This window comes from Somniosus microcephalus, chromosome 2 (genome assembly GCF_052327205.1).
Source record: "Somniosus microcephalus isolate GS21.2 chromosome 2, FLI_Smic_1.0, whole genome shotgun sequence".
Taxonomy (NCBI): domain Eukaryota; kingdom Metazoa; phylum Chordata; class Chondrichthyes; order Squaliformes; family Somniosidae; genus Somniosus; species Somniosus microcephalus.
The window spans coordinates 257,098,979-257,113,044 of record NC_140988.1 but is presented as its reverse complement, the minus strand read 5'-3'; the positions used below and the strand labels follow the sequence as shown (position 1 = coordinate 257,113,044).

The 14,066-nt window shown below is 48.8% G+C and overlaps 1 protein-coding gene across 1 annotated transcript in view; it reads right to left on the bottom strand.

Moving 5' to 3' along the window:
• LOC147123346 (uncharacterized) overlaps positions 1-14,066 on the bottom strand; it is a 100,252-nt gene that overhangs the window by 25,268 nt on the left and 60,918 nt on the right. Inside the window, exon 6 of the mRNA XM_085971323.1 lies at positions 3,621-3,768. Within this exon, the coding sequence (XP_085827449.1) occupies positions 3,621-3,768 (148 nt within the window). The remainder of the gene's footprint in view (positions 1-3,620; positions 3,769-14,066) is intronic.

Genomic DNA, 14,066 nt, shown 5'->3' with positions numbered 1-14,066 from the left:
CATCATCACCATGCGCAGCGCCCCGGTCTTCGGTAGCGCCCCCTGACTTACTGCCAACGCTATGTCCAACAGGGTCAGGGGGGGCCTACCTGTGGCCGGGGCGGCACTGGTTAAAGGCGAGGTGCCGGGCTGCCATTTTTGTTGCAGGCCACCTGCCAGCACCTGCCCCCGTTGCCATCCCCAGCCTTCTGAGAACCCCCCCCCCCGCGGAGTGCCGGGCTTTTTTGCTGGCACGCCGATCCCTGGTGGCCCAGCTGGGCCCCGGGTCACGCTGCGCAAGGCCCCTCCCCTTTAAGAAGGGGAAGAAAGCCTGCATTACCGCAGGGTGATGTGCCACAGCGTCACGAAATTCCCTTGCTGCACCCTAAGAGGGAGGCAGGGCGCTTCCAGTAGCGCCCTGCTTCCCTCTTGGGGCGCTACCGAGGAATTTTGGCCGCGGGGGCGCTAATAGTACTTTTCCCCCTGGTAGTTTTGGCCACCCCATTATACAAAGGACAGTGAAGCCATAGAGCATGTACAACATAGGTTCATCAGAATGATTCGAAGGACGAGAAACGATAGTTATGTGGAGAGACCCGAGATACTAGAACGATTCAGTAGTTTTTTTTAAATCGTGAAGGATTTTGATAAGAGTAAACATGGAAAGACTATTTCCTCTGGCTTGGGAAGACAGTGATGAGGGACATCAACTAAAAATGGTCACCAAGAGTGAGGAGACATGTTAGGAGAACTTTTGTTTTTTATACAGGTGATTATTGGGAGCATGGAATGTTTTGCTAGAGTGCAACTGAGGCAGAAACCATTGCACCTTTTAGGGGGAAAAAATGGATAAATATTTGGAGAGGAAGGAAAGAAAGAAGGGAAGAATTGCATTTATATAGCACCTTTCACGACCACCGGACGTCTCAAAGCGCTTTACAGTCAATGAAGTACTTTTGAAGTGGAGTCACTGTTGTAATGTGGGACACGCGGCAGCCAATTTGCGCACAGCAAGGTCCCACAAACAGCAATGTGATAATGATGTTATGTTGGTTGAGGGATAATTATTGGCCAGGACACCAGGGATAACTCCCCTACGAAATAGTGCCATGGGATCTTTTACGTCCCCCTGAGAGAGCAGGGCCTCGGTTTAATGTCTCATCTGAAAGACGGCACCTCCAACAGTGCAGCACTGCCTCAGCACTGCACTGGAGTGTCAGCCTAGCTTTATGTGCTCAAGTCCCGGGAGTGAGGCTTGAACCCACAACCTTCTGACTCAGAGGAGAGTGAGAGCTACCAACTGAGCCACAGCTGACACTTGGGGGAGAGCAAGGCAGTATGATTAGTTTTAGATTGCTCTAGCAAAGAGTCCGGACAGCCATGAAGAGTTGAGTGGCCTCCTTCTATGCAGTAAATTTCTATTGACTCTAGGGGAATCAAGGGATATGGAGATCGGGCGGGAAAGTGGAGTTGAGGTCGATGATCAGCCATGATCTTATTGAATGGTGGAGCAGGCTCAAGGGGCTGTATAGCCTACTCCTGCTCCTATTTCTTATGTTCTTATGGCAGACAGGAAGCAAAGAGTTGGAATAAACGGGTCTTTTTCCGAGTGGCAGGCGGTGACTAGTGGGGTACCGCAGGGATCGGTGCGAAGACCCCAGCTATTCACAATATATATTAATGATCTAGACGAGGGAACTAGATGTAATATCTCCAAGTTTGCAGACGACACAAAGCTGGGTGGGCGTGTGTGCTGTGAGGAGAATGCAGAGAAACTCCAGTATGATTTGGACAGGTTGGGTGATTATACTGCATCTGCCATGCATCTGCCCAATGTGGATAAATGCGAGGTTATCCACTTTGGTGGCAAAAACAGGAAGACAGATTATCTCAACGGCAATAGATTGGGAAAAGGGGAAATGCAACGAGACCTGGGTATCCTTGTGCACCAGTCGCTGGAGGTAAGCATGCAGGTGCAGTAGGCAGTTAAGAAGGCAAATGGTATGTTGGCCTTCGTAGCGAGAGGATTCGAGTACAGGAGCAAGGATGTCTTGCTGCAGTTGTACAGGGCCTTGGTGAGACCACACCTTGAGTAGTGTGTGCAGTTTTGGTCGCCTTATCTGAGGGAGGATGTTCTTGCCATGGAGGGAGTGCAGCGAAGTTTCACCAGACTGATACCTGGGATGGCAGGAATGACGTATGAAGAGAGATTGAGTCGATTAGGCTTATATTTGCTAGAGTTTAGAAGAATGAGAGGGGATCTCATTAAAACTTATAAAATTCTAACAGGACTAGACAGACTAGATTCAGGAAGGATGTTCCCAATGGCGGGGGAGTCCAGAAACAGGGGTCACAGTCTAAGGATAAGGGGTAAGCCATTTAGGACTGAGATGAGGAGGAATTTCTTCACCCAGAGTGGTGAACCTGTGGAATTCTCTACCACAGAAGGCAGTTGAGGCCAACTTATTTAAATATATTCAAGAAGGAGTTAGATATATTTCTTAAGGCTAAAGGGATCAAGGGATACGAGGAGAAAGCAGGGACAGGGTACTGAATTTGGATGATCAGCCATGATCTCATTAAATGGCAGAACAGGCTCGAGGGGCCGAATGGCCTATTTATGCTCCTATCTTCTATGTTCTTAAATACAATTGCAGAATTGGACTGCGTGAAGAATGAGTGGAAATCCAACATTATTGATCTCCATCCAAATTCCCATTTTATGCCCCGAGAGCATGGTGTTGGGCCTTCTCTTTGAACCGCTATAATCCTGGTGGTGATAGTGTTCCCACGATGGTGTCATGTAGGGAATTACTGGATTCTGACCCAGCAACAATGAAGGAATGGTAATAAATGTCCAGGTCAAGATGATGTATGACTTGGAGAGGAACTTGGAATATGATGTTCCCATGATCCAATTGGACGTGGAACACCGCAGGCACTTGTGGTTCTGAATTTCGAAAGATCAAGGGTGACCTGTGAAACCCCATCAGTGTCACTTGGCCGTAGAAAATCAGGGTGTAAATTTGTACAAATTACAACCTTTACCAATTTTTTCAAATAGTCAAAACAACTTAAGTGCCTGATGTGCCCATCACCACTAATCCACCAAAGTTCATGGGGTCAAGGGATGAAACCATGAAAAGTAGCATTGGCGGCCAGTATCCTCTACTACCACAACGTATCATCCTTGATTTTACAAAAGTCTTATATGCTGGCTCAGCCAGGTCTGCACCATTTTCCAGGGAGTTCTGCCAGTCTCCTGCCAGAATAATAGTGGGAGACAAGCAAAACCCCTGAGGAATTTGGCCCATGTGTTTATTACAAGGTGTGTGCTACTATGAATGCCCTATAATGTAGCAAGGGATAGGAAAAAGACAATTAGTGACTAGAAATTAGTTAATCTATAGGTCAATACTTCTGTTAAAAATAACAAGCAGACGGGGGGTGTAATTTGAACACATTAAGCATTCGTATACTAATATCACAAATGATCATTTCTAAGCTAACACTCTTAAGATATTTACACTTAGAGTGAGATATATATTACATTTTAGACATGTGATTAATATGTTTTTTCTTTTATAAATACACATTATCTGGCTTTTGAACAATATAAAGGGTACAACATTACAACTTACTTTTGCTAGATATTCCTTGATTGCAAGTAAGTATGTTCTGTTTCTGTCCAAGTACTGCCCCTGTACCTTCACTGAGTCTGCAACAACCCTGTGCCCTGGTTCTGCACTTGGATCAAATCCAAACTCTAATCCTGCCACTTGAGGGAACCTTTAAAATACGAAACCTAAATGAAGTTTCAAATATTGAAGTAGATTTTATTAAGATATTTAGCCAACTTTATAATGTAAAGTTTAATTGTTTGTCAAATTTAATATTAAATTATTCAACGTACTTGTTCTATTTCAACATTTAGATCAAGCCATTCTGGATGGATTAGAACAAAGGACTCTACATATATTCAGTTGGCATTATCCTTATTGGGCAATATTTTAAAGGAATTTATTTATAAATAAACATGTGTATCCAATGCAGACGCATTGTAGTTCCATGATAAAGGTGAATAAATATTTTTAAATCAAATATTGGAATGCGAGCCAGGTTACAATTGGTATACTTATTTATTCATTCTAGCCAGCTTTCCATGTCATTGCTCACAGTGAATCAGGAGATATGCTAAATTGTGACAACTGAAGTATGTTAAATGAAGTGAGACAGGAAATAGGTATGATGCTTGCATGAAGTGTGCACTATATGGATGACTTTAGGAGCCAATTCTCATTTACTTCTGTCCAGGACAGGGGAAGGAAGACACTCTCTGCATGCTGAACCAGTCCAAGTCAGGAGTGCCACTATTTCCCATCCCAAGACATTAACACAACCTGAGGCACCCCTGGTTGGACCTTGGACCTCCAAAACTGGTGCACATTTGAGCACAGCTGCAGGCCTGTGGCCATGTATCGGGCCTCCGCAATCGGCCTTCTTATACAAATGTCTTCGGCCTGCCCCTGGGAGCCCCGCTGACATTCTGATTAGAGGTGATACAAAGGCAGGCCATGGTGCCACATTTTACTGTGTACTGCTGCAACAGGAAAATCAGATGGGAAGCTGGGAACGACGCTGTTCACGCCATTTACATTGATCAGATATGTGCCCATCTCTCGGAACTCAGTTTGAATCCTTCCAATCTGGTTTCCACCCTTCCACAGCACTGAAATAGCCCTAACCAAAGTCACAAATTATAATCTCTGTAGCTGCAACACATTATCCCTCCTTTAGCTCTCTGCATCTTCTGATATGGTCAAACACACCATCCTCCCCCCCCTCTCTCTCTCGCTCCTCCATTGTCCAGCTTGATGGGGCTGCAGTTGACTGGTTCCACTCTTGTCTATCAGAGCATAATCAATACATCTCTACCAATGACTTCTCTTCTCACCCCACCCCTCCATTGTCACTTCGGCAGAATTCAAAGATTCATCCTTTGTTCACTCTTTTTCCTTGTGTACATTGTTGCCCCTTGGTGACATCACCCGCAGACATGAAGTCAGCTTCTATATGTACACTTATGACACCCAGCTCTATCTCTCCACCATCTCTCTCGGTCCCTCCACTACTTCTGTACTACAACCACTTGTCCGACATACAGTCTTGTATGAAATGCAATTTTCTCCAGCTAAACATTAGGAACACCATCAGTCCCCACCACAAATTCTGTACCCTTGCCGTCGACTTCATCCTACTTCCCAGTCAATAGCTCAGGTTGAATTAGACCGTTCATAACCATGGAATCCAAGTCAGCCCCAAGCTAAGAGTCAGACTGATGTCCTCTCCATCAGATACTGTCTACCTCCACCTCTGTCACATTGCCCAACATCCATGGCCATCTCATTGAAACTTATAAAATTCTGACAGGACTGGACAGACTAGATGCAGGAAGGATGTTCCCGATGGTCGGGGAGTCCAGAACCAGGGGTCACAGTCTAAGGATAAGGGGTAGGCCATTTAGGACAGAAATGAGGAGGAATTTCTTCACCCAGACAGTGGTGAACCTGTGGAATTCTCTACCACAGAAGGCAGTAGAGGCCAATACATTAAATATATTCAAGAAGGAGTTGGATATATTTCTTAAGGCTAAAGGGATCAAGGGGTATGGGGAGAAAGCAGGGACCGGGTACTGAATTTGGATGATCAGCCATGATCGCATTGATTGGCGGAGCAGGCTCAAGGGGCTGAATGGCCTACTCCTGCTCCTATCTTCTATGTTTCTATGTTTGTCACTTCTGGACCTGACAATTCAAATGCTCTCTTGGCCTCCCATCCTTTACCCTCCATGAACTTCAATTTATGTAAAACTCTACTGCCTGTATCCTATCCTGCATCAACAGCATTAATGACTATTTCATTCAATAGAATTCCTGAAAAATTTATCCAAAAAAAAGACAGCCATTTAGAACCATAGACTCATACAGCACAGGAAGCTATTTGGACCATCGTACCTGTGCCGGCTCGTTGAAACAGCTATCCAATTAGTCCCACTCCCCTTCTCAGTCCCTATAGCCTTGAAAATCTTAGCTTTTCAAGTATATATTCAATTCCCTTTTGAAAGTTACTATTGAATATGCTTTCACCCTACCTTTCAGGCAGTGCATTCCAGATCATAACAACTCACTGTTTAAAAAAAAATTCTCATCTCAATTCTTGTTCTTTTACCAATTATTTAACGGCAATGGAATTGGTAATTTAAAGCAGTGGTAATAGACTGCAAATTAATTAATTAATTAAAAGGAGAAAATGGTGTTGGGATCCTCCTGAAAGTTAATTAATTAGAAGAACTACAGAATATCATGAAGAATTGGCTAGGCAAATTAATCAATTAAATGAAAGCAAAAAATGCTGCTGTGATCCTCCCATGGACCACAAAATGCTTTCAGGCTGTGCGTCCAATATAATAATGAATTGAATAAGAACAGTACAAAATACTGTTGGGAGTGGGCTGCGCTTCCAACAAATAAATTTAAAAAAACACAGCCTTTAGAAATAAATATATGAATTAAAAACAGCCTTTCACCCTTGAGACAAAGAAGCATGAATGAAAGATTATATCCAGAAAAATAGCATCAAAATAGCACACCATATTTTAATTGGTAGTGTCATTTGTTTGGGAAAAGCTCACTCAAAACAGATTTGGGATACATGTGCAGACCAGCTGGCAGACTATTGGCAGCAGTGATAGCGACAGAGGCAGGTGCATGGATGGTCTCCATTTTAAAAACAAAAATCCATTAGCACTTCGTGCTTGGTATTGGAGCTGAAGGTGCAAGCATCGTTCTTTGCTAGGAGCGCCCAATAAGGAAATGCCCTTGTGGTAATATGAATTTGTCAACACGGATGGAGGGTGACCTCCCCGCTCCCCTCCCAACCTCTTACCCTTTTTGAGGAGGCTACCAAGAGATCCAGGGCAGATGGATTATTCAGCAATATAGGGATGAGAAAGCAGAAGATCTGGCCTAGAAGACCTCCCAGAGATGTCGGGGAACATAGGGTCTAATGAAAGGGAGGAACTGATAGAAATCAGAATTTGTAGGGAAATGGTGTTAGAGAAATTGACGGGATTGAAGGCCGATAAATCCCCAGGGCCTGATAATCTACATCCTAGGGTACTTAAGGAAGTGGCCCTAGAAATAGTAGATGCATTGCTGGTCATCTTCCAAAATTCGATAGACTCTGGAACAATACCCGTGGATTGGCGGGTAGCTAATGTTACCCCACTGTTCAAAAAAGGTGGTAGAGAGAAAACGGGGAATTACAGGCCGGTAAGCCTGACATCGGTAGTGGGGAAAATGCTAGAGTCCATTATAAAAGATGTAATAGCAGAGCACTTGGAAAACAGTGACAGGATCGGACAAAGTCAACATGGATTTACAAAAGGTAAATCGTGCTTGACTAATCTACTGGAATTTTCTGAGGATGTAACTGGTAAAATAGATAAGGGAGAACCAGTGGATGTGGTGTATTTGGACTTTCAAAATGCTTTCGATAAGGTCCCGCATAAGAGATTAGCGTGTAAAGTTAAGGCACATGGGATTGGGGGCAAGGTATTGACTTGGATAGAGAACTGGTTGGCAGACAGAAAGCAAAGAGTTGGAATAAACGGCTCTTTTTCCTGAGTGGCAGGCCGTGACTAGTGGGGTACCGCAGGGATCGGTCCTTGGACCCCAGCTATGCACAATATATATCAATGATCTGGATGAGGGAACTAGATGTAATGGCCTAGAAATTCAGTTGTTTGCGCCAGCCGCTAGTGCCTTAGGAGGAGGAGAAGTCGGGCGCTAAGCGGCTAGCGGCCGGTGCGATCTGCACCTCTCGCGAAATTCAGTTAAGATTTAGCGGTGGTGCAATATTTGTGCGCGCTCAGCTGCGCGCGCAGATCCCGACGTCATTTCATGGTGCAACGCCCTTTGTGCGCCCCGAACCGGAAATTCAGTGGCGCCGGCCTATTGCGCGCCTGGCACCCCCCATGACTGGTAGAGGGGAACGGTTCCCAGTCGCCGCGGGGGGCGCTAATTAAAGGGGACTCCTCCTGCAGTATAAATGGCAGCCATTTTGCTCCACTCCTTCTTTGTGAGAGACGGATATTTGGAGAGAGACAAAGGTAGAGAGCTTTCTGGTTTCGCTGAACACTCGCACAGGTACTTGTGGCTTCAGGCCACAGCTTTGCACTTGTATTTAACTTTCAGTGCCATAGCATTGATTCGATACATCTAATGGGGGCTGCAATGGGTGGAGACGTTGGCTTACTGCATTGCATTCAAAGGGCTCAGAGACGCCGTGAGAGAGTGCCAGTCATGGCCAGATGGAGAAGGGCCAACAGGCGTCGGCAAAGGAGGCCTTACCCATCCAGGGTATACCGCCAGCAGTTCTCATATCTGAACATGTCTGAGGAGCAATGTGTTCGGAGGCTGCGATTCAGAAGGGAGGTGGTCACTGAGATCTGCCACCTGCTTCGCAGAGATCTGCAGCCACAGCTCAGGAGCAGGACGTCTTTGTCGGTGGCAGTGAAGGTGATGGTGGCTCTCAAATTCTATGCCACCAGCTCCTTCCAATCCGCTACTGGGGACATTTCCAACATCTCCCAGTTCGCGGTACATTGCTGCATCCGCCAGGTGACCAATGCCCTTTTCAGAAGGAGACGTCAGTTCATCTCCTTCCCCATGACCGTGGACAAGCAGCAAGAGCGTGCAATGGGATTTGCAGCATTAGCGGGCTTCCCAATGGTGCAGGGCGCCATTGACTGCACGCATGTGGCTTTGCGGGCACCTCTACAGAATGCCGAGGATTACCGCAACCGGAAGGGCTACCATTCACTCAACGTGCAGTTGGTGTGTGACCACAGGCAGCTCATCCTAGCTGTCAATGCCCGCTTTCCAGGCAGCAGCCACGATGCCTTCATCCTGCGCCAGACTTCTGTGGCAGACATTTTCGAGGCCCAGCCTCACCCACGAGGATGGCTTCTCGGGGACAAAGGCTATCCTTTGTGCACCTGGCTGATGACCCAGCTCCATGTGCCCTGCACCCCTGCTGAAGAGCGATACAATGACAGCCATCAAGCAACCAGGAACATCATTGAGCACACAATCAGCGTGCTGAAGCAACAGTTCCGCTGTCTGGATCGTTCCGGGGGAGCCCTACAGTACTCACCTGAGCGAGTCTCCCATTTCGTTGTCGTGTGCTGCATGCTGCACAACCTGGTTATCTGCAGGACTCAGCCATTGCCAGCAGACATTGGAGGACCACCAGAGGAGGAGGAGGAGGAGGAGCACCAGCACAGGAGGGAGGCAGAAAGTGCAAGGGCCGTCCGGCGGCGGCTTATTGCAACTCGGTTCTAGGCCCCCTCTCAGGGAATGGCTTGTGCCAATGAAAGATGAATGTAGCCGCTCCACAAGCCCTCAGCCGATCAAGGCAACAAAGACTTCCAAAAGCAAACATGGACAGTGCGATTAAAGATTTTTTTTTTACTGTGATACCTCTGTGCCCTTCCCGCATGACAAACTAATTCTGAGAACCCCCCCCAAAAAAAACAAATACACCAGTCTCGGCCTTTATATATATATATATAAAACAAATACACCAGTCTCGGCCTTTATATATAAAACAGATACACCAGTCTCGGCATTTATATATAAAACAGCACATTTGGCCACACCTTCTACTTTTTCCCCTGCGAAGGTGATCCGTCTCGCTTCCGTGACTCACCCCTACCCGCCCTGCAGCTCCTCCTCAATGGGACCCCAGTGGCTGCAGCAAGGCTGGGGGAAGGCTGCTGAGGGTCAGATGGTGAGACGGCAGATGCCCTTGGGGGTCGACCTGGACCAGCTCTGGGCCTGGAGGGGCCGGCTGCTGACTGCTCCAACTCTGCTTGGGCGGCAGCAGTCTGTCCTACGGGTGGTGGCAGCTGCAGTGGAGGAGTGACAGTGTTGGCTGCAGGAATGCTGCCAACCTGACAGAGAACAGGCACTCCCTGGTCGGCTAATGCACTGGCACTCGCACGGGCCAGCACTGCAGCATGCGCAGCAATCTGCTGAAGCACAGACTGCTGGGCTGCTGTGGCGCGGCGAGTGCCCCGGCGATGCCTGGCCGATCCAGCGAGGGTGGCAGCAGTTAGTGCCCGTGTGGCCCTGGTCTGTGTCTGCATGACACCAGCCAGCGAATGCACGGCACGACTGAGCACTTGGCTGGAGGCCGCCTGTGATGCAGCGAAGTCCTGCAGACTCCTAGCCTGTGCTGCCGCGAAGTCCTGCAGACTCCTGGCCTGTGCTGCCCCGAATTCCTGTACACTCCTTGCCAGTGACTCTATGGAGTCAGGCATCCTTGCCACTGCAGCCATGAGCTCAGTGTGCCTGCGCTCAGCCTGGGCGCCCATTTCCGCAAGGAGCCGCAACTCCTCTGCGCTCACCGTAGCAGGACTGGAGGCGGCACTCACCCTCCGGGGAGAAGGCTGCCGAGCTTGCCCACCCCTCCCGCATTGCTGCAGCCCACTAGGCCCCGGAGCTTCACTCCCCTCCGACCCTTCCCCCCTGCTCCCTCCAGGGAAGACGTGTCACCATCATGGCCATGGGCTGCCTCGGCCGAGGGTGTCCTTGATGGGCCGGCTTCCTCTTCCTCCTCCTCTATTTCTGACTCCGAGACAGTGCCAGCTTGAGGGCCCGCCTCCTCACCTGGCGATTCACCATCTGAAAGCAGGGAGGCACAAGAGTTGCTTTAGAGTGAGGACAGGGCAGCAGCGAGGGAGGCATGAGTGCTGCTATGCACTGCATTGGTTCGATAGTGGCAAAGGATGCTGGTGTGAGGCGCAAGTGGAAAGAGAGAGGTAAAAAAGGTGATGACCTTACCATTGGTGCCCAGAACAGGGTCGGCATCTCCAGTGGCGACGGGGCCAATCAGCCGGCCTGCCATGATCCACTCCACTCGCTGCTCTAGGTCGCTGAGCTGTTTCAGGTCAGGACGGCCTCCCCCGGTCTGTCGCTGCTGTCTTCGGTTATGCGCCAGCTTGCCCTGCAAGAGAAAGGACGGCCTCTAAGTACAGTGTGAAGCCCTGATCTTGCCTGCACTGTCTCCCATGGTCGAATAGCCCTGACAGTGTATAAAGTCCTGAATGTGGAAGTGCTTTTCATGACAGTCCCATAGCTGCTGGATCAGGGCTGGGCATTAGGGCTTTCAGGTCCCTTTGGCCATAAAGTGAGGTGCACATGCAGGGATGAGGAGGATACTGGAAAGGGTACTCACCTTGACAACCCGAGTGAGGTCGTTGAATTTTTTTCGGCATTGGGTTGGAGTCCTGCCAACCATGCTGTTGGAGGTGACCCTGTTTGCCACCTCCCTCCAGGCTTTCCGATAATCGGTGGGCAGCGGCCTCCTGCCACCCTCAGGGAAGAGGACATGGCGCCTGCGCTCCACTGCGCCAACCAGCACCCTCAGGTCACCCTCGCCGAAGCGCTGCGCTCTCTCCCTGGCCTTCTCCATTCTCCTGGGCGTGGAGCAGTTCAAACAGCAGTGGTCAGGCCTTGATTCAGGGCTGCAGTGTGCAGGGCGTGGCAGCCAAACAATTCCACCCTCCCCCTTTAAGAGCTGACCGGCGCCTGACTGTCTGCCCTCAATGAGCAACTCGCCGCACCTGCGCTGCGCCCGCCCTCGGTGTTAGTGCCCCGGATCGCCGGCTTAGCGCCTAATGATAGTCGTGCATCGCCTGCTTTAGCGCAGCAGCAACCTCTTGGGGTGATGCAACTGAATATCGGCGAAAGTGGCGCTAAGTTGCGCCGGGCGCAAAATTTAGTGAACGCCCGGCTGTAGCGCCCCAAACGTGGCTATACTGAATTTCTAGGCCAATATCACCAAGTTTGCAGATGACACAAAGCTGGGTGGGCGTGTGTGCTGTGAGGAGGATGCCAAGAAACTGCAGTATGATTTGGCCAGGTTGGGTGATTGGGCAGAAGCATGGCAGATGCAATATAACCTGGCTAAATGCGAGGTTATCCACTTTGGTGTCAAAAACAAGGCAGCAGATTATTATCTGAATGGCAATAGATTGGGAGAAGGGGAAGTGCAACGAGACCTGGGCGTCCTTGTGCACCAGTCGCTGAAGGTAAGCATGCAGGTGCAGCAGGCGGCTAAGAAGGCAAATGGTATGTTGGCCTTCGTAGCGAGAGGGTTTGAGTACAGGAACAAGGATGTCTTGCTGCAGTTGTACAGGGCCTTGGTGAGACCACACCTTGTGTATTGTGTGCAGTTTTGGTCACCTTATCTGAGGAAGAATGTTCTTGCCATGGAAGGAGTGCAGCGAAGATTCACCAGGCTGATACCTGGGATGGCAGGAATGACGTATGAGGAGAGATTGGGTCGATTGGGCTTGTACTCGCTGGAGTTTGGAAGAATAAGAGGGGATCTTATTGAAACTTATAAAATTCTAACAGGACTAGACAGACTAGATGCAGGAAGGATGTTCCCGATGGTCAGGGAGTCCAGAACCAGGGGTCACAGTCTAAGGATAAGGGGTAAGCCATTTAGGACAGAGATGAGGAGGAATTTCTTCACCCAGAGAGTGGTGAACCTGTGGAATTCTCTTCCACAGAAGGCAGTAGAGGCCAATTCATTAAATATATTCAAGAAGGAGTTAATATATTTCTTAAGGCTAAAGGGATCAAGGGATATGGGGAGAAAGCAGGGACAGGGTACTGAATTTGGATGATCAGCCATGATCGCATTGAATTGCGGAGCGGACTCGAGGGGCCGAATGGACTACTCCTGCTCCTATCTTCTATGTTTCAATCTCACAGTTTGCACCAAACTTCTATTGTTTTTTTCCAGCCTATCCATTCACTCACTCACTGAGCCAAGCCACATGCTGAGCACATTTCCATATCGTTTATTCAGCAGAAAGCTACATCTTGGGAGTCGTCATCAAGATACAACTGTAACTTTTCTCTTTCTTCAAGTGTGGCACATGAAACCGACTTGAGATTTAGGGAACCAGGGGAACTTCAAACCATGCCCCATTTCTCACTCTAACCTTGCAAAGCACCAGATCTGGTACATTCACCCAGAGGATTTTCAAGTGAGACTGAGGTGAATTGACTGGGTGATATACAGAGCACGAGTGAGCCAGAACGTGAGAGGGTGAGAAGACCAACTTGCGTCCATCCTCAGCTGATCAGGACAGGGGTCTGGACTTCAGGGGAGCGGTTTTTAAAAAGGATGATTTTTGAGCATCAAAGATTACTGCGTTATTTACAGACTGTGCCAAACAATCTTCAACAGATGACGGCTAGTACAAAGGTGTCCACAACCCGCTGGTGGGCTGTGTTGATGCACAGAATCAAGACAATACAGGTCACCATGACGTGTGCGGTAACGAAAGACCAGCTGCAGTATCTCTCATGAATAATTAGACTGAGCCAGAGGCATTTAGCACAGTCAAGACCATCTACGGCCCAAGCACCCAAGGTCCTACCCCACTGCGGGCCAAGAACAGAGAGGTGCTCATCAAGGATAGAGAGGCAGTCAGTGCCCGCTGGAAGGAGCACTTCGAAGATCTCCTTAACCGAGACTCTGTCTTCGACGCGAGTGTCCTCAACTCCATCCCGCAGCATGCTACCCGCCACCATCTCAGCACAACCCCAGCCCGGCATGAGGTTGAAAAGGCCATCCGACAACTGAACAACAAGGCCTCAGGAGCAGATGGAATCCCTGCCGAGCCACTAAAGCAGGGCGGAGAAGCACTACTGACATGAATTCATGAACTCATTTCTCTTATCTGGAAGGAGGAGAGCATGCCAGGGGATCTCAGAGACGCCGTAATTGTGACCATCTTCAACAAAGGTGACAAGTCCGATTGCTGTAATTAGAGGAGTTTCCCTGCTGTCTGCCACAGGGAAAGTCATCGCAAGAATCCTCCTCAATCGCCTTCTCCCAGTGGCCGAAGAGCTCCGCCCAGAGTCGCAATGCGGATTCCGCCCACTAAGGGGCACAATGGACATGATCTTCACCGCACGTCAATTACAAGAGAAATGCAGGGA